The following is a 25,613-nucleotide window of genomic DNA, read 5'->3' on the forward strand; positions in this document are numbered from 1 at the left end:
GTCCCCGGGCTGCCGGTGCCCAGCTCTGCCCACAGGAGGCTCAGACGCTCAACATGGTCTTCGGGAACGAGAAAACCTCCTGTGCTTCCGCTGCCCTCAGGACAGTCTGATACAGGTCAACAGACCTTGGTCCCCAAGATGCCGAGCCCTGCTCTGTGGCCACTGTAACGTTGGTCCACATCCTGCCAGTTGCAAAGGCGCCACTTCTGCTGCATGTGGCCTTCGCTGCCCCGGCTACCCTGTGACATCTTGTGACTAAAACCTCCTGGCTGGCCCCGTGGGTCACCCCTCCCTTGTTTTACAAGTTCCACTACTGGTGTTCAGAGGACACAGGAGCGAGATCTTCACCCTTCTTCCCACAGAACCAGTCAGAGGAAAACCTGCCCTGCTGTGAATAGTGGATGTGTGAATTACATGGAATACCAGTGTTGTTTCCAATGTTTAACATTTTAACTATCCCATGTGAGACAATTAGGACAACACGCTCACAATTTCATTCTGCGTAAGAGATTAAACAGTTTTACCTTGTGAAACAGTGCTGGAAACACTGCTTGCTCCCTGGTCCAGCCATGGCCTCAGCACCTAAGACCCACACCAGGGAAAGGGCGGCTTCCTTCCCATCCCGCCACCCGCTCTTGCTGTGACTGCACTCTAGGTCTTGGGAAGATCTCACGCTTTACACCGGACACTCGCCAGGTTGATGGAAGATTCAGAGGGCACCTGTTACGGAGACTTTCCCACTTAAACCTAACACATTAAATCCAGGACTCCTGCTTGCCAACTCTGGGCTCTGAGAGCCAGGCATCTCCTGGGACAACAGGCCATGGTCTGCCTATAATTAGTTTTCCATTAAGTGGAAGTGGGAGAGACACGACGTTAATGCATCCTTGTGCTGAACACCCAGGGATGAAGCGGCTGAGTGCAAATTAATTTTGTGGGTCCGTGCTCTCTTGCAATTGGTGCCCAGGATGCCCTGGCGTGCACCCAGCTAAGAGCAACTGGCTGTTCTCTTATCTTAAAATAATCAGCCCACGAGGGCTGAAGCACAGCCAGCTCTACTAACTAATTTTTCTACGATCAGAAAAATCAGCCATTTTCTCCTCAATAAATCAAGTTAGAATTTTGCCACACAAAGAGGTCATTTGGAAATGGAAATTCCAACAGCGTGTGAATGTACTGGGGTGGGTGGGAAGGAAGGAAGGATGGACAGACAGGGTCTTCTCTGGGGATGGGAGGGCAGAAAGACTGGGAAACTTGATTCTAGGTGAAACACCAGGGCCAATGGAACCTCAGGAAAACCACCTTTCTGTAAAAGTTACCTGACTTCCCAGAGGAATCAATGCAACGTCTCCCACCCTACACAGCTGTTGTATCAAGGAAGCTGTAATTGTTCCAGAAACATTAACAAAAAACGGCTTGAATGCTAATTGGAACTTATTAACTTCTATTTGAATACAGGAACACGCCTACTTAACTCTACAGAAAGCCTTCAAAGGTCGACACGAGTCTCTAGCGTACTAGTATCTACTAGCTTGATACTAATCCTGCATTTATTTATAGCCCACCTTATTTCAAAGTCAGCTTTCAACTATTCATAAAATATATCAAGACACGATAAAGAAAAGAAAAATGAAGCAAAAGGAAATGAAAAAAATATGAGTAGACGGAGCCAACAACATGCTGTGAGGTCCCGGCCTGGGGTGGATGCAAGTCTGGCCTTTGATCTTCCATCTTCACAACATACATAAAGTCCACAACCTGAACACAAACCAGCCCCTGGGAAGCTTTGCTGCCCCTGTGCAGAGAACAGAGAGGACCCTAAGATGAGCCAGATCCCAGGCTCCAAGCAAACCGGCGGGCACGTCACAGCTGCCACGGAGCTGACAGAGGGTGATGGGCAACTGCCACAGCTCCCCCAGCAGGCCCCAGGCGGTGCCACCTCCCCAGGGCAGACAGGATGCCTTTCATCTTACAGGAGGAGACACAGAGGCCCAAGGAGGCTGAGTGACCTCTCAGCCGCATCACTCACGCGCAACTGGGCTGGTTCCCTGCCCCAGGCCTGACCCCGCTGCTGGCCACAGCTTCCCCGGGCAGCACAGCCAGCAGAGACTCTGTGAGGCGGGCAGAGGGTGGGTCCCCTTGGGAGAGGGGAGTCAGGGATCTCCTCTCTCCTCATTCCCCTCGCACTGGAAGAAAGAGTCTGAACACGTAACAGGGTCGTGTCCTGGATGACAGAAGCCCGTTCCCCACGGTCCACCTGCACGCTCAGGAGGTGCAATCCCTAGAGCCTTGCTCTCTGCTCCCCACGGCTCACCTGCACGCTCAGGAGGTGCAATCCTTAGAGCCTTGCTCTCTGCTCCCCAGGGCTGCGTGCCCTGTCTTCGCTCTTTTGGTTTTCTGCCCTCGGGGTTCTTTGCATCAGCCTCCCAGGACTGCCCTGCTCCTCCTATCTGTTCCCCCATTAGGGTGTCCCCCCCAAGTCAGATTGTGTTTGCAGGCTGCGGGGTTGTGGGGAGAAACACTCATCTGAGAGCCCCCGGGCACCCCGGCCACACCGACCAACAGGAGACCAGGGACCCAGAGTGGAATTGAGATCAGAACCAAGAATCCCTGCTCTAGGGACCAAGGCACCACCCGGCCTGGGGAGTCCAACCTCCTCAGTCCCTGGATAAACCAGCCCGACTAGAACCCTGACAGAAGCAAAGGGTAATAAGCCTGCAGAAAACCAGGCTGAGCTTTAATGAACACTGAAAGAGCTTCACAGGGCTCTTTCTGTCGACTCAGGCCACCCACCGCTGCTGCTAAAATACAGTGCCGGCTGCAGGCCTGAGCCTATGTAATTTTTTGCTACAATTAACAGAGACAGAGGTGAGAGACAGAGACCTCCTCCACCTTCAGTAAGTGTCAGCAGGGTGGAGGGCCCAGGCCAGCAGGCAGGGGTGGGGGAGTGGAGGGGAGGGCATACTCACTGCCAGGGCGGCTGGGTAAGGGGCCTCCGCCGGGAACGTGAATGAGGGGCCAGTGGTCACAGGGCTGCTGGGGGGTGGGGTCACAATCAAGCCGGTGGTGCTTATGTGAACCTGTCAAGGAAACAGCAGTGAATACAAGGAAGACACACCCAACGAGACAGCCGAACCCAGCTCACAGTGAAACACACAAAACCTGCAGTGTCCGCTGCTGGGGCAAGGCAGAGTCCTGCTCAGGTTACTGAGCCCAAATGTGTGGCGGGCGTCATGTGTGTCAGACGCCAAGGAGTCACTGGATAAACCCTGGTCTCGACACCTCACGGGTAGGATCCCATGGCCACTGCCTCACATGGGTGTGTCCGGGACCTGTCTGGCACACGACGAGCCAGCCCATCAGCACCTCCCCGAGGATCCTGTTCAGGGGGGCTCTCTGGATGCTCACCTGTCCGCCAGCACCCTGAACCTACATACACACTTAAGGCACATGGTGCCGTCTTCAGGATCACGTCTCAGGACCTGCACCTCCCCGTGGGGACCCGTAATTAAAATGCAACTGCCCAGATGTGCGGGTGGATTGCAGGCAACTGTTTACAAAACCCTTCAGGGAACGATGCCAAACCACACTACCTGTGTTCAAAGGTGTCTTATCCAGAACACTGCCTGAGATGAATTCACTAGGAAGAAACTGAGTTATTCAGGCTCCTTCGTGCCTGTGCTCAGTTACGGGATCGATTTCACTCCTGCTGCACCCCAGTGTGACGGCAGACAGCTGGAGGAGGGTGGCTCCTGCCCAGACGGGCCGTCCCTCTTCCACTGTTAAAGGTGGGAGGAAGGTGACTGCCTGCGACCTTGCCCTCCAGGAAACAGTATCACACCAAAACTGCTGGGCTTTGTGTAACAAGAACTCAATCCTAGGCCTCGTTTCCTCAGTCCCAATGATTAGGAAGAAGATGATCGAGACAAACTCAGGCTCTGAATGAGTTCCCAGGGGACATGAAGGAACTTTCAGTTCCCCGGGACAAGGGCGCTGCCAAGGTGGGGAAACCAGCACAAGGCCGATCTTCACAGGTAAGTCTGTGCTGCTGGAATTCACACCCCCTCAGGCGTCACAGTGGCCCGTACCTGAGAGGGCGCGCTGCAGGAGAGCCCGGCCAGCTCGCCGATGCGTGCTGCGGCCGCGGGGTTGCTGGAGCTGATGAGGACCGGGGGGCTGATCTCCATGGAGTGGCGCTGCTGGGCGGCCTGCGACGCCTTGCTGGCCATGCTCAGCGAGGTGAATGAGTGCCGCTTCTTGGTGTTCTTCTTGCCGTCCGGCTGTTTGGGGGCTGTGCTGCTTGGGGTGGCGGCCGGGGCGCCCTCCCCAGCTGCAACCCCTGGCCCGGAGGGCTGGTCCCACTCGATCAGCTGCTTGGCTGCCGAGTTAAACTGCAAAGCGACAAGAGAGACGAGGTCACACGACAGGGACTCTCGACACACTTGTGTCTAAAGCTGAGTGTCAGTCCTTCAAAGTCTGCATCTGCGAGGACACGCTTTTCCCACGTGCAGTGTCTTGTCTCAATATGGGGACTGCACTGTTCCTGCATCACAGACATGCTAAACCAAGAACAAGCAATTCTAACCTAACACCAACAAGGCTGAGAACATTCCCCCCCACCCCCCCGAGAATCTTCAGAATGTCTAATTGCTTTTTCACTTAATGACAGCTTATTGTATCTAGTTCTGGGCTGCATACATAAACACACCTGCCATGATTGGCTGTCTTTTTTTTTAATTTTATTTTTTATTGAAGGATAATTGTTTTACAGAATTTTGTTGTTTTCTGTTGAACCTCAACATGAATCAGCCATAGATATGGTAACAAAAATTTATTTCAGCCTCCAGAGGAAACACAGAACAGTAAGCAGCAGCGTGTGTGGTCAGCCTGGTGACAACCGGTCTTGGCTCAGCTGGCCTGCTTCCGGGCAGTGACCGTGGCCGTGAACATGCGCACATTTCCAAGGGAATTCACTTCCCGTCTCCCTGCCCTGTGCAGGGGCCTCCCAGAAACATCAGTAGAAACTCCTGATTACCATCCTTCTGTCACATGCCCATTACTTTCCCAAGCTTACATTTTGAATTATAACAGGCTGAGACCTGAAACCCAAGTCCTGTTGGCCAGCGAACTGGCCTGTTTGAAAAGCTGCCTGAGTGCAAAGCCAGGGCAAAGCTGCCCACGGGGCTGGGAACACCAGCAAGAGAGGAAAAACACAGGCAGCCTGTGCTCCCTGAGGGCAGAAACAATACTTCCAGAAAGCTTCCGTGACAGCCAGCTGCACGCAGACAGCACAGTAATAGGAAACACAGCGCAGCATAACCTCTTAGCCAACAAGCAGATGACAAGTAAACTCCGCAGATGTCAGAGTCGCTCAGTCACGTCCAGCTCTTTTGTGATCCCATGGACTGTAGCCCGCCAGGGTCCTCTGTCCATGGGATTTCCCTGGCAAGAATACTGGCGTGGGTTGCTGTTCCCTTCTCCAGGGGAGCTTCCCAACCCAGGGTCTGAACCCTGGTCTCCCGCATTGCAGGCAGATTCTTTACCATCTGAGCCACCGGGGAAGCCCAACTACTCAGAGGGAACCTGGAAATCCTGAGAACAGTGAACACTCTCCCATTTCAGCACTCTGCAGACCCCTCTTTCCATCCTCCTTCCAAATGTACTGTCACATCTTAACAGGCTAGGGCTGTCTCCCACCTACGGTCTTGAAAGGACGGGAATCCTGTTGGTGATGTTCAAGGACTCACTCTTGCTCTGGCAGCAGCAGCTTGGGAGGCATGGCGTCTGAGCCCTGAAGCCCTTGCTCCCTGGGGGCTCAGTCAGAACCTGGTCTAACAGTTTTTCTAGCATGAGCTCATCCCTCCTTCAAGGCAAGGGTTCTGTCCACATGGTAACTGTCAAGACTGATGAGGAGTAGTGCCCGGTAACGCCCAAGTGCTGGAGGGGGCAGGATGGATCACTGTGCCAGTGTGCTGGGGTGGAGACTGGGCTGCTAGGAAGGGGCAGCCATATTCCAGCACCATCATGGCATGTGGCCAAGAGACCCAGGATTCATGATGTTTCCCTCTGCGGCCACACCACCTCAAAAACACCCAATCTCATCAGAATTCATGCTGCTGCCTCGGTCTAGCCACCCCATCTTTGGAGTGGTTCCAAAATAATCAAGTGCCCAAGGAAGCAAGGCCTCAGTTTCCACGGCAGGCATGGTCCAGGCCTGGGCACAGAGCAGTGGCTTCTTATTCGTCCCCAGGCTGGGGACGAGGGTCTGAGATCCCATCAGACAGACCAACTCCTTCACCCTTCTTACCCCAAATCCATCACCCAGTGAGATGGAAGACCTGCTCTGCAATGCTAGAGCTCAGGGGTCCAGTCACACCTCCTTCCACAGTGAGCTAATCAGGCAGGAAAGCAAGGACCCGATGCCTTTCCATGGAACTTCACGGAATTTTGTATCTTCAAGTACACCCCCACCCCCATCCCCCCAAACACACAGGGTTTAGTTGCGCTTACCCACTGTTGGAATGCAATCTGATTTCAAGTTGGCCACAGGCTGTATGTGGCCTTTGCTGACCTGGCTGCCCTGTGACATCTCAGGAGCTAAAACCTCTCAGCCAGCCCCAGGGGTCAGCGATCTCCCAGAGGAAGTCTGTCTGAACTCCTCTGCAGCTTTCTCTGCACAGTCTTCTCTGGCCACAACACATGTTCATGAATGCACTCCCCACCCTCGGGACACCTGTTCTGTGCCCTGGAACACCCTCCTCCAGCCCCGGGTGTGGACCAGCAGCCAAGGGTGGTCAGGAGGGGAAACGCAGCACCCTGGAGTGGACAGCAGGGACACATGAGATTGGTGATCTGAAAACCGATAATGTCCCCTCTGGGGAAACTCTGAGACAGAGGAAGAATCAGTCTTACGAGAGGCATAAATAAATGGGGAAAAATACTGACAGAATAACAGCAGTAATCCTTTCCGTCATTCAGTCATGTCCAACTCTTTGCGACCCCGTGGACTGTAGCCTACCAGGCTTCTCCGTCCACGGGATCCTCCAGGCAAGAATACTGGAGTGGGTTACCGTTTCCTTCTCCAGGGGATCTTCCCGACCCAGGGATCGAACCCAGGTCTCCCGCATTGGAGGCAGATGCGTTAACCTCTGAGCCACCAGGGAAGCCCAAGCAGTAATAACAAGGCAATTTAAGAAACATGAAGATACTTTGCGTGTGTGTGGTTGGCCTCTTTGTCAAAGAGAATGCCGTCTTTTTAAAAGACAGGACTTTACTTTTTCTAAACGAGAACAAAAAAATCTAATGAGAACGACGTTGAATAGTCACCATTTTCCATAAAGCTTTACAGGGGACTTGGTCTCTAGATTCTGAGCATCAGATCATGGACACAGTAGGTCTGCATAGAGGAACCTCTTCTAATTCACAACAGAGTGTTTGCTCCTCCACAGGATGGGTTTTCAATAAAAAGCAAATAAAGACTTTAAATATAGATTATATAAGTAACATGTGTTATTTTAATCAGGAGATGGTGTAGATTATCATGAGTGAAGGGTGACAGGCCTTGGCCAGCTTCTGCCTTCATCTCCTCCCCTGACCACCCCGGACCTGTTTCCCAGACCTGTCCTGTTTGACAGTTTGTAACACTCCCTTGCATGTACTTTCCATGGAGATGCTGTTAATTAAACACCTGCCTGGTTAATTTTAACACAAAAGAAACCACCCTCTCTCCGCTCACAGCGTCTCCTGAGAAGCCTTTCCTGTGAACAGAGGCAGGCTGGCTGTGTGGCGCCCACCAACCTCCTTTCGCGCATCCTCCTGCACAGCCACATCCACAGGCAAACTCCCGAAAGTGAGGCTGGCAGCTTAAAGTGCAGCCTGAAGCATGTTTGAATGATACTGCCAAGCTGCACTTCCAGAAAAGTGTCCATTCTCATCACCTCTGACGAAAAAGTGAATAAAAAGTCCCTGTTTCTCATACTGTTAGTAGTATCAGGTGTTACTTATATTTTGTTAAAATTTCTAGCTGTTACAGTATTAGGCATTACCATGTTTTAAAATCTCTATCAGATGAAGAGGCAATTTGTATTTTCTTTTATTTTTCTCTATTAATGAGATCAACTATGTTTTTCTTTTTCCCTGCTGCTAAGTCACTTCAGTCGTGTCCGACTCTGTGTGACCCCACAGACGGCCTCCCCCGTCCCTGGGATTCTCCAGGCAAGAACACTGGAGTGGATTGCCATTTCCTTCTCCCTAGGAACTGCTTATTCCCACACTATCCATTTTTCTATTGAGTTGGTATTTTTCTTATACATTTATGAGTTCTCTTTATACAGCATATAAATCTTTCTTCAATATATTGGAATACTATGTATGCATCTATATATACACATATACATGAGTATATATATCCTCCTTGGAAGAAAAGCTAGGGCAGACCCAGATATTGTATTAAAAAGCAAAGACATCATTTTGCTGACAAAGGTCCATCTAGTCAAAGCTATGGTTTTTCCAGTAGGTATGTATGGATGTGAGGGTTGGACCATAAAGAAGGTTGAGCATAAAAGAACTGATGCTTTCAAACTGTGGTGCTGGTGAAGACTGTTCAGAGTCCCTTGGACTGCAAGGAGATCAAACCAGTCAATCCTAAAGGAAACCAACCCTGAATATTCACTGAAAGGATTGATGCTAAAACTGAAGCTCCAATCCTTTGGCCACCTGATGCAAAGAGCTGACTCATTGGAAAAGACCCCAATGCTGGGAAAGATTGAGGGCAGGAGGAGAAGGGGACGGCAGAGGATGAGATGGTTGGATGGCATCTCTGACTCTATGAACATGCACCTGAGCAAACTCTGGGAGCTGGTGATGGACAGGGAAGCCTGGTGTGCTGCCATGGGGTCGCAAAGAATCAGACACGACTTAGCAACTGGACAGCAACATACATCCACTGAGTTAGAAATGTTGTGCCAATTTAGGTTTTAACTTGATATATTTGTCATATATAAATATTTCTTGGATGTGCAAATTTACTCATCTTTTCCTTTTTGGTATCTTAAGCTAACATCATACTTTAAAAATTTTCTTTTTCTCCAATTATTTTTAAAAAAATAAAATCCCTTTCCTCCCAGTGTATTTATGGTTCCTCCCTTTGTCCTTCTGGGTGTTTTAGGCACGTGGACATTTTGTGTACAGACAGAGACAGGGGCAGAGTGTCCTTCCTGCCATGTGGCCCAGCGATTCACATAACCCCATCCTCTCCTGCCAGCTCTGGAAACCCACCCTCGCAAGTAACGGTCTCAACAGAGGCCCCTCCGCTGCACTGCCAGGCCAGTGCCTGTCGCCAGGGAAGACGCTGTGTGGTGGGAATTCGTCTCAGCCCCCGTGAAGCAGAAATGAAAGTGTCTGCCTCACACTGCAGTCCTCTGCAAGGTGCTTTCACACAGTGGCAACGGGGAGTTTGTGTGTTCATCAGTCTTTCATTGTTCTCTGCAATTTGCATAACAAGGCTTTTGTTTCTGGATGATCTAAATACAAAAGCAAGCTTCGTCTTTATTCATAAAACAAGACTCCCCCAGAGCAGAGGAATAACCAGCAGAAGGAAAGCGTTACTCAGGAGTGTCTTTAAACGGGTCCGAAAAAGCCTTCCTCAGGTAGCAACTCCATTGAGGCGTCTGTACAGATCTGCTGAAAGAATAAAAACGCTGGGGTCTCAGAACCATCAGGGGCGGGGGTGGGGAGGGCGGCCTCTAGACCAGCGCTACCCAGCGAAGCGGAACACTAGCCACAGGTGTGGTGTGAAATTTTCCAGTAGCCCCATTTTAAAGAATAAAAAGCAGCAGGTAAAATTAATAATGCATCTTATTTAATAAACCCCAGATATCATCACTATGGCGCGTGATCAATGTGAAAGTTTCTGAGACACATTCTTTTTTGTACGAGTTTTGCCATCCAGTGTGTACCGGGCACCTGCCCCGCATGCCAGCTGAGACGGGCGCAGCGTGAGTGGCCCCCCAAGATGCTTGGGGGGCTTAGGGGGCACCTCCTAAGGCTCACTGAACACAAGGACCGTGTGGGACAGGAAGGACCTCAATGGTCCCCGCCCCACACAGCGGCTCTGACGCATCCTGAGCGGGTACAGCTAGCAGGGTGCACAGCACCCCAGCCCCGTGTGCCAGAGGGCCAGGAAGGGCACTCTGGGACTCACCTCACACCCAGTCAGGAAGGGAAGCCCCAGCCCCTGAGCTCTGAATGCATGTTAACTGTCCTCCCCTCTTGGTGGGCCTGGCTGTCAGAAAATAAATACACTGGAAGATTCCAGAATGTTCTTTTTCAGGTTTCTGATTTTGAGATGTAGGTGATGAAGTGGGGGGAGCACACCATCAAAAGCCTGAAAGGATTTTTGTTCAGGAAGCTGAGGAAAGTACTCTCCAGGAAGTCACGCTACAAGCCCAGAGGTGAAAGGCCCAGGGGGACTTGGGTCTCTGCCTCCACAGCTGAGTAGTCCTGGGGGACGTTCAGACGAGGTTTCCGTGTCCTCATGAGCAGGATGGGGACCTCCGCCCTGCGTACCCAGGGGCAGGGGAATGCGCGTCGCCACCATGGCATGACACCCATACGCGCCCTGCTCTCACCGTGGAGACCCAGCCTGCCCGACACTTGTCCTGTCACCACGTGTATCTCCTACTTTTCAGACATCACACACTGCTGGACTTGATGATCTAGAAAGTTTTACATACATACGATGTACAAGTGCCTTTTCTCAACCCAGAACACAAAGACCCCTTCAGAGCACACAGAGGCTGAGACCTCAGGTCTACAACTGCAGTCAGACTTGGAGGGGACATCCCCCTGCCCCTACATTCTCTGAGAGATGGTCACAAGCCCAGCAAGCTAAACACTTAAGCTTCTGTAAAATATCCTGATTTTCCCATCTGAACATTTGAAACAAAGGCAGTCTGCAACAGTCTTAGGAGACTCAAGTTCAATCCCTAGGTCGGGACGACTCCCTGGAGGAGGAAATGGAAACCCACTGCAGTATTCTTGCCTGGAGAACTCCATGGACAGAGGAGCCTGGTGGGCGACAGCCCATAGGGTTAGAAAGAATCAGACACGACCGAAGTGACTTAGCACAGACACACGCACTCTGCAAGCCACGCAGGGAAGCCCTGCAAGTATTGCGAGCTGGGGTCTCTGCAGGGGCAGGAAACTCAGAGAAGACACAGCGCCAGGAGGGTGCCCAGAACCACAGGTGAGAAGAAGACCCCCCAACCGCCGCCCTGGAGCCCAAGGAGGCAGTAGACGGGGGCAGTAGTCGTGATGGTAACTCTTACAAGGAAAGGAAGGAGGAAGCATCATGGCAGGAGTCGCCAGCACTGGGAAAACAGCAAGAGGAGAGCAGAGGGGACACGGTTAGCCGGCAGTCGGGGGGGCGACGACCACAGGGACCGCGCAGCCAGCCCTAGGAATCCCGGCTGAAAGGAAGGAGGCGGGGTGTGCAGACAGGGGAACGGCCTGCGGAAGGCGAGAGGCTGCCCCCTCCCAGGACGGGGAGCCCGGCAGCGAACACCTGAAATGGCAAGCAGGCACACAGGTGTGGCCCAGTCCAGGTGAGCAGGCGCAGGGGGAGAGCCACCACCAGGACCACCACACCAGGAGGGCTGGGCGGCTGGGCCCCAAAGCTGCACGGGGGTGTGGGGCTTCCCTCTTCCTGCCCACCTGCAGAGAAACGTCTGTTCACACAGCCATGAGGCAGGGAACCCGCCATGTCGCTGTCAACAGGGTGGCTGCTCCACACCTCTTGACACGGTTTTTGAAGCTCATCAACTTCACCACAGGGGCCTGTCCCCAGGGGTTTCACACTTAAGATGAAACAGACCACAGACGTGTGCAGAACAGGGCATTCTGTCTCTCTCAGGACACAGGACAGGCCTCAACCCTGTTTAACAGAAAGCCTCAGTCACTACCGAAGTTAGTATGTACATAACAAGGTACTCAGAATTTCAAATGACAAAATTTAAGGCCTTAAAATATGGTGGTTTTGATTAAGCTATGATTTCTCTCTTGAGAAAGGCAACCTCAGTAATCTGACATTGTTGAATATTTCATCACTTCTGAAAATCAACCTTTTGGGTGTTCAAACTTGAAAAGCTGTCATTATTCTTGATAAAATATCCAAATGTCCTCAACACTTCTAAGTGAAGCCTGACGATCAGAGCGACTCTGGGCCAGCCTTACGAAGACTAGCTCTCAGCACATGAGTTCAGAGGCAACAGCGAGACAGGGATCGAGGGCAGACCCAGGCTGTTGGAGAAAGACCACAAATCACCTCTCATTTACTGGATGGGTGTCCCCAAACAAGACGCTTCACTTATTTTAAAAATGGAAAAATAACAACAGTGTAGCTCCCGAACTATTTCACAGTCACGAAAACTGGTGGCGAGTAGCACTATAATTGTGCAGAGAAAGGCAGAATCGGACATCTGTCATTAAAGCACACAGAACAAGAATGAAAGAATATTTACCAAGATGACATGTGAGGGGCCAAAGAGTTAATTCTCCCCAACTCCTCTACAACATGATTATATCATAGAAATAAAATGATTAGCAGTATTCATGTACAACGAGGCTCCCAGGAAAACATGGAATCCTGTACACACATCACTACCCTCTAGGCACAAGCCAGGCTGTAAGAATGGATAAGCTGCACCCGGGGAAGTCTGATGCAAGGACTTTGTGTTTTGTTTCTACAAAGGAGAATCAGGTAAGAACAGCTTCCTGAGAAAGGACAGTTTCCATCAGGACCCTGAAGAGAGGTGAGTTTCCACAGACACATGGACAAAGAAACATCCCTGATGAGCTGTAAAGACAGAAATTCCAAGGGACCAGCCTAGCGAGGGCCCAGGGGGATACGGCCAGGCTAAAGAACTGGTGGACTCCGGGGGGAAGCACTGCATACGTTAGACACCAGCTGGTCATTCACTTGGCCTCTGCTCCAGGCTCGACATGACGTGAGCGTGTTTATGTTCTATGGAGCTGCCCGCTCATGCAGCGAGAAATAAGCAAACATTAACCCATCTTTAGAATCTCAGCTCTCGGAGGGTTTTCCTCATGGAAAACAAAAGGAAACTTTTAAATGGGAAAAAGGCTGCTGCGTAATAGATGGAGCATAAACTGCTGAGTAAACCCTGGCCTAATTTCCTTTTTTTCTGAGTAGGTCTGGGCAGGTTGCCTCCAGCTGTCCACAGTGAGCAGGGTTTTTCCTGGCGTCCAGAGCTGACCTGCCCTGAGAACTTCAGAGTCCTAGCTCTTACTTCTGTCACTGTGGTAAAACCAAATGCCACTCTTACTTACATCAAGCTGCCAACACTCAGAAGACCTGAGAAACCTCAGCACAGGGCAGAGACCACGGGGCTGAAGACACTACTCAAGGCAGGGCTAGCAGACTCTGCCAGCTCGGCTTGCAGATGAATGAACGTATGATGCTGGGCATGCAGTAAGTCTCCCACGTTGATTCCTAAACAGTATCTCTGAATTGCATTTATAAAAATTAATTTACCTCAGAATTGAAGGAGAAAGTATGACAACCGTCTTCCTGACTTTCCAACAACTTTATAAAAATTACTTCGGAATTGAAGAGGTATTAGGGAAGCCAAGCAATATAGTAATTCTCTTTTCAACTTCTCCCCAATTTTCCTACACTTCTTGTTTTAAAAAAATGATTTTAATGAATTGAACATTTCACTTCTGAATCTGAAAGGAAAAGAATACTCCCTTAAGTATGAATGACAGAATATCCTTTTATATCGTTTAGTCTGCTCTCTCTGACTAAGAGATCAAAGCCAATGGCTCTGATCCTTGGCTCTCGTTCTCTAGGGCAAAGACTCTAGGTGAAGGAGTAAAGTGAGCTGTGCTCGTAGCTCCTTTGAGGGACACCTTGGCAAATTCAAACTCTGCACCTAAACCTCCATGTATAACTCCCTGGAACATGGACGACGTTTCCCAAGGCCCTACGTCCACAGCTCTCACTCCCCTGAAAGTCGCACCTATGCTCCTGGAGATACAAACGTGGTTTTCCGTAATCAGGGCTGATGACACACTTCTGTTCTCTGGCCACAGAAGTATCTCCCAAGATCTGTCTACAGGCTGATTCTGAAAGTTGAAAACAACAACCAACACCTAATCATTACGCCTTCAACATGCAGTTTGTTGTGTGTCACTGATAACTCCATAAAGTCACTTTAGAAAAATGAGGATTCTTAACAATTAGGCTACCCGACTTCTGCTCAAAGTGGGCCAAAAGAATAGTACCAAACAGGTGAAAATTCATCTCAGAAACAATCAGGGAGACAACCTGGAAAGGCTCCATGATCTAATCCACAGGATGTCAGTACTGTTACCTTAGTCTGGAAAAGTCTAAGCTGGGCATAACCAAGCACTCATCCAGCTTCACCTAAAAAACAAACAAAACCAGAGACATCCCGGAAGTCACTGGGGAGACTGTGCTTCGAGGGTGGTGGTGTCCACATGCAGCACTAAGATAGCCCGGTGAAATGCCCGTCTCGCTGAAAGAGGTGGCGCCAACGACGTCCAAGCCCAGCCCGCTTCCACTGTCGGCTCACCACGTCCTCAGGCTGCCCACTCAACCAGCGTTCAGTGAGGGGCCCAGAAGTCGCGCTGTGCACGGGCACCCAGGTGAGCCGGAGGGAAAGGCGCTGGGCCCAGGAGCTCAAGCCCCACCAAGGGGCGCACAGGGCAGAGGAGACACAGATGGGGACCCTGCGCGGCGCAGGAATTACAAGCACAGCGGTGACGGTGCAGTCACCCTGCAGCATGTGCACCTCTCACAGGTGCAGGCAGTGCCGCTCAGCCCACTCCGCGGCTCTGTTTCTCAGATGAGGACACAGTCACTCCACAACCGCTGGTCCAGCCAGGGCTGGGATCCTGGGCCTCTGGGCTCAGAGTCCAAGTTCTTCCAGGACCATAGAGCCCAGTGTGTGAAGCAGGGCAGCTGCAGAGGAAGAATCACTCTGGATGAGGTGCTGAGGGCAGGTGTGCCCGCAGAGGGGTCACCGGGCAGAGATCTAACTGAGGGATACACCCCACACACACCACCCTGTCCCCGCCAGCACCAACCACAGAACAAGACCACAGTCCAACAGGCCACGCCCACTTCACGCCACCTCCACTTTTACATTCCAGCTGTAGCAGAGTTGCTAAATAAATCTTTTTTTGTTGGAAAAACTGGGTGATAGTTTACACGCATGACTAGATTTAATAAAAATGTACAGCTCATAAGCCTACAATACACAACAATATTTGAGTATTGTCCAAAATGTCATATTTAGCACTTACTTCATCCCAACTTTTGGTATGCTAAGAATCATGTCATCTTTGTTCAAATGACCCTGAAATGTGAGTGAGTCAGCTCTGAATTAATGAGGGTGTTAAAATCCTCTGTGCGGTTTTGGAGGAACCTAGTATTTCTGAACAAAGAAAGTAACAAGCTACTGGTTTCTTCTGAAACCACATTCAGTCCTTGACAAACACAGCCTTTTACACATTTCTTGATGTGGTTTCTCCAAGAGTCCCCTGAGGTTCCCCAGGAAATGTCTATCTTCCTTCCTTCCCAGTTTCCCACGTTCAGGGAGATCCATCCAAACAACAGAATCCACAGCCTCGAGGCTCCGATGGGCAAGTCTCCAGAGGGGTATGATGCGATCAAGGCAAAGACCCCTCCTCTTCATGGAGACCCGAGGGGCGGAACTGAAGGACATTCACATGGTCTTTCTCTTCCAGCTCACCTCCCACCAGACTCTCCTCTGTTCAAACCCTGAAGATCCTGGTACTGCAATCAGAGGTCATTTGTCACTTTCTGTGACACAGGTCAGAGTAGGATGCACAGTCCTGGTGCTGATGGGGGGTGGGATTGAGACAGGAGATGGAGGGAGGGGTGGGGGGCCACAGGGGAGGGGACAGCACCCCAGCAGTGCCTCTAATACCCTGGTTTCCCACTGAGCTCTATCCTCACCCACTAATGATGCTGAGCTCCCGACTCGAGCCCGAGATCTTGCTGCAGGCCCGTCCCCCACCCCAGCCATTCTGGCCACCCTGGTCAGAGCTGCTGCCATGGGCAAGCCCCGCCCATGGGCATCTTTGCAGACCAGCCGCCCAGCAAGACTTGGGGGTCCAGCCCTGCTGCTGCTCTGGAGACTTGGCCCTGAGCTGACTTCCTCACGGGATGGGACACTGGGGCCCTTAAGGACTGTGCAGCTGTCCACTGGGTCACGTCTGATATGAGCTCTGGGCCGCGGTGCACAGGACACAGCGGGGTCAGGCCCCCTGAGACACATCATCACATGCACCTGCTCGATCCTCAGGGTAAGTCTGGGGCAGCACTGTGCAAAAATCAGAGGCACCTAACACGGTGCAGACCTCAGTGTGTGTCTACAAGGTGTAAGAGAATAATTTACAACTGGGTTTCTGTAACATCGTCCATTTTTACAGCAGGGGCAGGCTGAGCCCTGAAGGGGTTTATGGAGCAAGAGAAAGACATTACTCAGGGAAGAGCCCCAGTCTGCGATTCCCAGCACTAGCTGGCCTCACTCCACATGAGGCTGCCCTGTACAGCCACCTGTGCTTTACTTGAACAGCTGAATTTTGTAGGTTGCTACTGAAATCTACCCGCCTCCTCCCCTAAAGGCTGAACCCCATGCCAATCTCCAGGTGACAGGAATGTCCATCCAATGGCCAGACATCAACAACAAGTTCACAGTTCCCACCCTCCCCCCAAGAGAGACGATCTGTTCACTCGTCTCAACTGGCAAAACTGCAGTTCAAAGGAGGAAACTACTCTTGTGAAATTAAGAGGCAGGAGAATACAAGTACTTTCGACCTGGGCAGACGTTTATCTTCCCAACCGAAGTCAGAGTAAATAATCCCCATGACTCAAGTGACTCTCAGTGACTCTGGGTTTGCTGTGGGTGGGTCATTCATGCCCGTCACACAATTCTACACCCACCTGGTAACAGAAGCACGGCAGTCCTCTCGCACACCTGCCTGGCTTGGAGGCCAGCACTTGCACGCCAAGCACTGGCTTGTAGCTCAGCTCATACAGGTGGAGACAGGCTCTCATTACTAAACTCATATACCCACACTCCTGACAGTAACCATCCAAATACCTGGAAATGCATGTAACTTTCCAAGACCACAGTTAGAATACATAAACAATGTACAGGAAGGGTTACCTGAGAGCTGAGAACTTCCTGTTCTTTACTTCCAAAGAAGGAAAAACAATTGTAATAAACAGGAACATTTGAAGGATATGAACAAAACTCAAGGCATGTACACAATCTGAATTACTTTTCCATGGTTATATGGTAGTTGAAGTAGTTTTTTATGAAAACATGGGCCATCTCACTGTCTATGGGGGAGACTGAACTCTGGCTCTAATGACACAATTTGTCGTTTTTGTTCTCAGGATCATGTCAAAACAAATGCCTCAGGTGAAAAGGCAGGAACAAAAGTTTTACTTTGTTACATGCAAAGAGCCGGACATGACTGAGCGACTGAACTGAACTGATGCTTAAGATACACGTGTTGACATCTTAAAAACAGAATTACCTTCAATTTCCCAAACAGCCTATGCGCCTCTTACTTTCTGCCCTATGCACACACTGGACATCCTGCCTGAGTGTCCTTTCTGCTGTAAAAAGGCACCTTTTCCATTTTCTTGGTGAAGCGCTCCCGACCCACCACAGAGGCATCGCTAAGACCTCATTTCTTCCCAGAAGCCTTCTGGGATCTCAGCTAACCTTGCAGGGTTGTCTGGGCTGGTGTTTCAGTCTCTGAAACGTCTTCACCTTTGTTTTTGGCATTAAATCTTTTTTTAAAAATTTTGTTTATTTTTTAATTGATGGAAATTGCTTATAATTTTGTGTTGGTTTCTGCCATACAACAATGCTAATCAGTCATAACTATATATAAATACCCCTTTGTTTTTTATATGAAATTCTTATGACTAAAGGACATAAAACTTTATTATATATGATGTTATAAAGTGAAAGTGAAGTCATTCAGTCGTGTCCGATTCTTTGTGACCCCATGGACTGTAGCATGCCAGGTTCCTCTCTGTTCATGGAATTCTCCAGGCAAGAATACTGGAGTGGGTTGCCATTTCCTTCTCCAGGGGATCTTTCCGACCCAGGGACGGAACCAGGGTCTCCCGCACTGCAGGCAGACTCTTCACCATCTGAGCCACCAGGGAAGCCCATGATGTTATAAGGCCTACTATAAATTATAACTTCCTAGTTTGTTTTTAATTTAGTTTGTTTATTCTTTTGTCAAGAGAACACACTGGTCATAGCAAACACCCTCTTCCAACAACACAAGAGAAGACTCTACACATGGACATCACCAGATGGTCAACACCGAAATCAGATTGATTATATTCTTTGCAGCCAAAGATGGAGAAGCTGTATACAGTTAGCAAAAACAAGACCAGGAGCTGACTGTGGCTCAGATCATGAACTCCTTATTGCCAAATTCAGACTTAAATTGAAGAAAGTAGGGAAAACCACTAGACAGTTCAGTTATGACCTAAATAAAATCCCTTATGATTATACAGTGGAAGTGAGGAATAGATTTAAGGGACTAGATCTGATAGATAGAGTGCCTGATGAACTCTGGACAGAGGTTTGTGACATTCTAAAGGAGACAGGGACCAAGACCATCCCCATGGAAAAGAAATGCAAAAAAGCAAAATGTCTGTGTGAGGAGGCCTTACAAATAGCTGTGAAAAGAAGAGAAGCGAAAAGCAAAGGAGAAAAGGAAAGATATAAGCATCTGAATGCAGAGTTCCAAAGAATAGCAAGGAGAGATAAGAAAGCCTTCCTCAGGGATCAATGCAAAGAAATAGAGGAAAACAACAGAATAGGAAAAACAAGAGATCTCTTCAAGAAAATTAAAGATTCCAAGGCAACATTTCATGCAAAGATGGGCTCGATAAAGGACAGAAATGGTAGGGACCTAACAGAAGCAGAAGATATTAAGAAGAGGTGGCAAGAATACACAGAAGAACTGTACAAAAAAGATCTTCACGACCAAGATAGTCACGATAACATGATCACTGACCTAGAGCCAGACATCTTGGAATGTGAAGTCAAGTGGGCCTTAGAAAGCATCACTACGAACAAAGCTAGTGGTGGTGATGGAATTCCAATTGAGCTATTTCAAATCCTGAAAGATGATGCTGTGAAAGTGCTGCACTCAATATGCCAGCAAATTTGGAAAACTCAGCAGTGGCCACAGCACTGGAAGAGGTCAGTCTTCATTCCAATCCCAAAGAAAGGCAATGCCAAAGAATGCTCCAACTACTGCACAATTGCACTCATCTCACACGCTAGTAAAGTCATGCTCAAAAATCTCCAAGTCAGGCTTCAGCAATATGTGAACCATGAACTCCCAGATGTTCAAGCAGGTTTTAGAAAAGGCAGAGGCACCAGAGATCAAATTGCCAACATCCGCTAGATCATGGAGAAAGCAAGAGAGTTCCAGAAAAACATCTATTTCTGCTTCATTGACTATGCCAAAGCCTTTGACTGTGTGGATCACAATAAACTGTGGAAAATTCTGAAATAGATGGGAATACCAGACCACCTGACCTGCCTCTTGAGAAACCTGTATGCAGGTCAGGAAGCAACAGTCAGAACTGGACATGGAACAACAGACTGGTTCCAAATAGGAAAAGGAGTATGTCAAGGCTGTATAATGTCACCTTGCTTATTTAACTTATATGCAGAGTACATCATGAGGAACGCTGGGCTGGAAGAAGCACAAGCTGGAATCAAGATTGCTGGGAGAAATATCAATAATCTCAGATATGCAGATGACACTACCCTTATGGCAGACAGTGAAGAGGAACTCAAAAGCCTCTTGATGAAAATGAAAGAGGACAGTGAAAAGGTTGGCTTGAAGTTCAACATTCAGAAAACTAAGATCATGGCATCTGGTCCCATCACTTCATGGGAAATAGATGGGGAAACAGTGGAAACAGTGTCAGACTTTATTTTTTTGGGCTCCAAAATCACTGCGGATGCTGATTGCAGCCATGAAATTAAAAGACGCTTACTCCTTGGAAGGAAAGTTATGACCAACCTTGATAGGACATTAAAAAGCAGAGACATTACTTTGCCAACAAAGGTCCGTCTAGTCAAGGCTATGGTTTTTCCCGTGGTCATGTATGGATGTGAGAGTTGGACTGTGAAGAAAGCTGATCGCCAAAGAATTGATGCTTTTGAACTGTGGTGTTGGAGAAGACTCTTGAGAGTCCCTTGTACTGCAAGGAGATCCAACCAGTCCATTCTAAGGGAGATCGATCCTGGGTGTTCATTGGAGGGACTGATGCTAAAGCTGAAACTCCAATACTTTGGCCACCTGATGCGACGAGTTGACACACTGGAAAAGACTCTGATGCTGGGAAAGGTTAGGGGCGGGAGGAGAAGGGGACGACCGAGAATGAGATGGCTGGATGGCATCACCGACTCTGTGGACATGAGTTTGAGTGAACTCAGGGAGTTGGTGATGGATAGGGAGGCCTGGCATGCTGTGATTCATGGGGTCGCAGAGAGTCGGACACGACTGAGCGACTGAACTGAACTGATTCTTTAATACAACATATTACTTTATACATGCGACAAGCTGACTCGCTGGAAAAGACTCTGATGCTGGGAAGGATTGGGGGCGGGAGGAGGAGGGGACGACAGAGAATGAGATGGCTGGATGGCATCACCGACTCTGTGGACATGAGTTTGAGTGAACTCCGGGAATTGGTGATGGACAGGGAGGCCTGGCGTGCTGTGGTTCATGGGGTCGCAGAGAGTCGGACACGACTGAGCGACTGAACTGAACTGAAAGAGACTTTGCTGAGCTGGATTGGCCATGCGTTTCTGAATAAAGCTGACTGAAGTGGGGAGGGTGGCTAAGTGGCTGCTGGGATAAAATGTGGGCCGTTTATCGCTTATTTAGTGCTGACTGGAGGCTATGCTGCAATCAGGGTTTGAGTCCTGAGGCGCGGCACATAAACACACAGACACACGCGTCTCCCACCTTAGTCAGGACCTCAGCAGCCTCTGACCCCAAAACTGCAGATGGAACACAGAAGCTGCAGGCAGCTCAGGATCCCACTCGACAGACATGCCTACGCTCTTAACAGGGGACAAGGTACAGAGCTCAAACATCTCACAGTCCCCTGTTCCTCAGGAACTGCAGGGCAGGATGGAGGAATTCCATCCCACAGTCTGTAACAGGGTCATCCCTGCGGCTTTCTGCTATGAGGGTTTTTTTTCTTAAGCAGACTAGGTTTTTGTCTTTCTTTGTTCCCGAGTTTTACCCGAGAAAGGGATGTGCAGCACTGCACCACTTAAGGTGGGCAGCAGTGAGGTAGTGCACGTGCACACTGAGACGTGATCGTGAGGACTCCCGGATGCTCGCCCTGCACACTTAAGACTGACCTGCCAAGCAGAACGCTAACACGACAAACGCTTCCACACACTGACTCACCTCAACATATGAAATTGGGAATATTCCTATCTTGTCTGCCAGCATGCCTTCAGCCCAGTTTTCATCCACTCTGCGGATCACAGTGAGAACGTCGTCCTAAAGAGACACCAATGGACATTACTCCACTTGACTCTAGGAAGCGTGCCACCTAATTTTCTTTTTAACAGGAGACTCAAGTTGTAAGAGCACATGAATTAAGGTGCCACGTCTTTAGCATGTGACCACAACGAGGTGATGAACTGAAGGGCACCAGACCAGACTAGCAGCCTGTCGGCACCTGCCATCCCACCCACGCCCTGAACTCCTGTTAGATGGACTCTCAGGCTCTGCTTGCCTTCTCTCTGATAAAACACCAGAAGCCCATTTAAATGTACATTCTACTGTCTTTCTTTACCAAAAAACACAACATTCTGGTCAAAATTCCAAAGCATTTTATCAATTCAGTAGATACAGTCTGGTATGCTTTTCAGCAACGAAATTTACATATAAAATAAGGAAGTAATGATGTTTCATTTTGTTATTCATAATTCAGGGAATTAAAATCCCCAAGTGGCATGCACCCACCCAAAAACATAGTTTAGAATTACATTTAGGCCCGAAACATGAAAATGATACCATACAGAGCATCAACCAAAATTATCTTTCATAGAGAACACTCTGTGCACAAAATTACTGTCTTTCTGATCTGAGAAGCCTGCTTCCAGATATTTTTAGAAGCACAGAAAGAGAGTTCACATAAAACTACTGTATTTTTTTGCACAGGCCATAGTTCATGCATGCAGGGACACAGAGAGCTGGCAACCAGAAGGCAACGTGTTCTAACTTTACCTTTGCAAACGGAAGGCAGTCTTTGTCGGCTTCCTTGTCCTTAACTTCAAAGTCATAAAGTGCTTTGCACTGAGGCGGGGGCTGAGGTAAGGGTTTGATGATCTGCACGAAGCTGCTGGGGAAGAAGCCGTGGACCCCACCGACCTCTCCGTGGTACCAGTTCTCATCCACCTGTCGCCGCAGGACAATGATGTCGCCTTTGCTGAACTTAAGGTCCCCGGGCTCCTTGCCTTCATAGCTGTATAACGCTTTGGCACATGGTAACTGAGGCATTCCCTGAAGGAGAGAGGGGAGTTTTAATGAAAGAACTGTCCCAAAGTGTCTGAAAATTCAACTGTTTCACTGTGGTTGCTAATAGGTCCAGATCAAATACACACTTTGTCTTAGTAAGACAATCCCACATAAAAAACTGCATGTGTGTGTCACCAGAGCAAACAAAACCATGTCACGCGAGGAAAGAACAGCAGACCACCCCTGGACCCAGAGACGGCGTTCTGCTCCTAAGGCTAATTTAGCCAGACTTTCACCCTATTCAGGGTTTTTAGGACGTGGAAGTACCTACTGCTAAGTCTGGCTTCCTGGCATAAAATCCAAGAACTCATTAAAAACTTAAATTCTGATATTAACTGCACCAAAAAGAAGGCTGAGTGCTAAAGGCTACAAGGAGGTCAATCCTAAAGGAAATCAACCCTGAATGTTTGTTGGAAGGACTGATGCTGAAGATGAAGCTCCAAACCTTTGGCCACCTGATGGGAAGAGCCGACTCAAGAGAAAAGATCCTGATGTTGGGAAAGATTGAGGGCAGGAGGAGAAGGGGACGACAGAGGATGAGATGGTTGGGTGGCATCACCGACTCAATGGACATGGGTTTGAGCAAGCTCCTGGAGATGGAGAAGGACAGAGAAGCCTGGTGTGCTGCAGACCACGGGGCTGAAAAGAGTCGGACACGACTGAGAGACTGAGCAACAAAGATCTCCCAGTGCTCTTAACACAGTGAGGGCAGGAGTAAGCTTCAGGCAACAGCCTGGTTAAACCCTGCTGCCTGCAACCGGAAACACACTGCCCTGCATGTTGGGCTCTCTCAGTGACCAGGAGCCCTGCGGGAGGCAGCCAGGGGACAACGGCACTCTAACCCACCAGGACGTGGGGCCCCAGCCCTGTCCTGCTCCGCTGCGCTGACTCAATTAAATTCCAAGAGATTGAAAAGTCAGTTTGTGTGAGACTTCCCCATAGAAAACTTCCTGTATTAAACAAAATGAATTTCACCCTGATTTCAAACCCAGCAAAGTTCACGGATCTTTAAGAGACACAGACAGTGAAGGATAGAGTAAACCGACTGAAAAGCAAGCAAGACTGCCTTTTCCTTGTGCCAAAACCACCCCGAGAGCCGGGAGCCACAGGGGCCCCTCGGTCACCTCCTGGAAAGCCTGGGGGTCGCAGCCTTGCCTGGCCCCCAGACCTTCATCCACCTTCCCAAACTGCTTCCCAGGCAAGGCCCCTGGCATCCGCAGAGTTTACATTTCACTTGGCTACATATGAAAGGGAGGCTTAGAAGCAGAGCTGGCCAGAGAGAGCCAGAGGTGGCGGCCAAGCACGCTCTGCAGCGGCCCTCAGGCCTCGGCAAAGGACTGGGCATCGCAGGCAACGTGAGCTTTGACAACAATTCTTAACCCAAAAGTACACTTCAGTAAACAGTGACTGCTTGCTCCTATAAAAAAGAATAACTATGACGTGGGCCTGTTTTACTTTTCTAACATTTTTGCTTCTCCATTATATACACAGGTATTAAAATCCTCACGAGAGCGGCACACACACACTTCTGACTCACTGCTTTCCAGCCCATTTCTGCCCCATCGGGGGTACTCCAGTATATCTGGCAAAGAGCTGCATGGTGATCCAGCTGCGGTCTTCACATGTAAATAAAGCCTTCACTGTCAATTGATTTTATAGACTCTAAATGCCAGTGCCCAGATACACATGCACAACAACCCCTCTAAATTCAAATTCCTTCACGCATTTCTTACTGCTCCATAAAGTAAAAAAGATTCAATGGCCTACTAAAAAGAACATTTAGAAGATACTCTTCTCATAGGAACAGCAATAAAATGTGTAAAGTTTAATGACTGAGTTGTATCTCAATTGGTATAAACTCTGGCTGATTGCAACTTGACTTCCGAAAACTTCCAGAAAGAACTGAGCCCCACTATGTGGACACCTTCCTCTCATCTTTTCCACCCTCAGCGGGTGAGCGGGTCTGCTTTTATCACCTCCAGTCTCAGAGCTGCCTCACCTCCGTGCTACTGTCTGGAAGTCTGTGTCCCCTGTGATTCAGATGTTGAAACCCACCCCCTCAAAGGCGATGCTGAAGAGGTGGGTGCTCAGGGCATGAGGTGGGGCCCTCAGCAGTGGGATTAATACCCACAGAAAACCACGTCCCTTCTGCCCGGTGAGGGCGCAGCAAGGGGCACGAGCAGTGGACAGGAGGGACTCCTCCAGACAGCTGATCCTGGACTTGCCAGATGCTCCAGTGCTGAGAAATCATGCTTGTCACTTACAAGCTGCCCCATCTGGGGTGTTTTATGAGGCAGCCTGGACGGACTGACAGTCTTCCACTGGAGCTCACCAAGGGCACCTGGCTCCCACCACAGTCCTACCTGGAGGGTCTCCAGTATGTCCCCAGAGGGACACATCCTGAGGTGACAAGGAGGCCAGCTTTCCCCTGCTTACAGTTTCCTGTCTGTCTGGGATGGATGCTTCTGTTGTTTGGAATCACCCATTAATAAGACCAAGTTCGGGGTTGGGTGAAGGTCCACAGGATGGTCCATTTCCACACGTACCGGCTGCGTCTGCTTTAGGACCAGACTGAATGCTGCCGCCTGGGGGAGGTCCCCACCCCACCCTCACGGTGGGAGGAGGGGATGCTTGTCCTGAGCCTGTTGCACACTGTCCTCACTTGGCTCCCAGCCTGGTCCCCATGAGACCAGGTACCTGGGCACAGGGGCTGCAGGCCCCCATCTCTCCTCGAGCACCCACCTGGATGAATAAGGGAGGAATGAACCTCATCGCTGGTGGGCTGAGCACTGAACTGTGATGGCTACCTGGGAAAAACCGCCTCCACAGGGTCAGCTGCTTCAGAGACGATTCTACAGTGGGTCAGGCTCACCAGCTGTGGACACACTGACCACATACCCCCATGCTTGTGAGTCGTGCTCTGTGGGGAGGCACGGCTGCAC

The 25,613-nt window shown here is 49.7% G+C and overlaps 1 protein-coding gene across 4 annotated transcripts in view; it reads right to left on the minus strand.

The window, feature by feature from the left end:
• Window positions 1-25,613, minus strand: part of SH3RF1 (SH3 domain containing ring finger 1) — a 159,541-nt gene that overhangs the window by 23,800 nt on the left and 110,128 nt on the right. For all 4 annotated transcript variants that reach the window (XM_088837810.1, XM_088837809.1, XM_088837808.1 and 1 more), the window contains exons 3-6: window positions 22,381-22,656; window positions 21,553-21,648; window positions 4,089-4,391; window positions 2,970-3,080 (exon numbers count right to left, since the gene is read on the minus strand). In XM_088837810.1, the coding sequence (XP_088693936.1) occupies window positions 2,970-3,080; window positions 4,089-4,391; window positions 21,553-21,648; window positions 22,381-22,656 (786 nt within the window). The remainder of the gene's footprint in view (window positions 1-2,969; window positions 3,081-4,088; window positions 4,392-21,552; window positions 21,649-22,380; window positions 22,657-25,613) is intronic.

Source organism: Moschus berezovskii, chromosome 7, assembly GCF_049115385.1.
Source record: "Moschus berezovskii isolate FMDL1 chromosome 7, NW_MosBer_1.0, whole genome shotgun sequence".
Taxonomy (NCBI): domain Eukaryota; kingdom Metazoa; phylum Chordata; class Mammalia; order Artiodactyla; family Moschidae; genus Moschus; species Moschus berezovskii.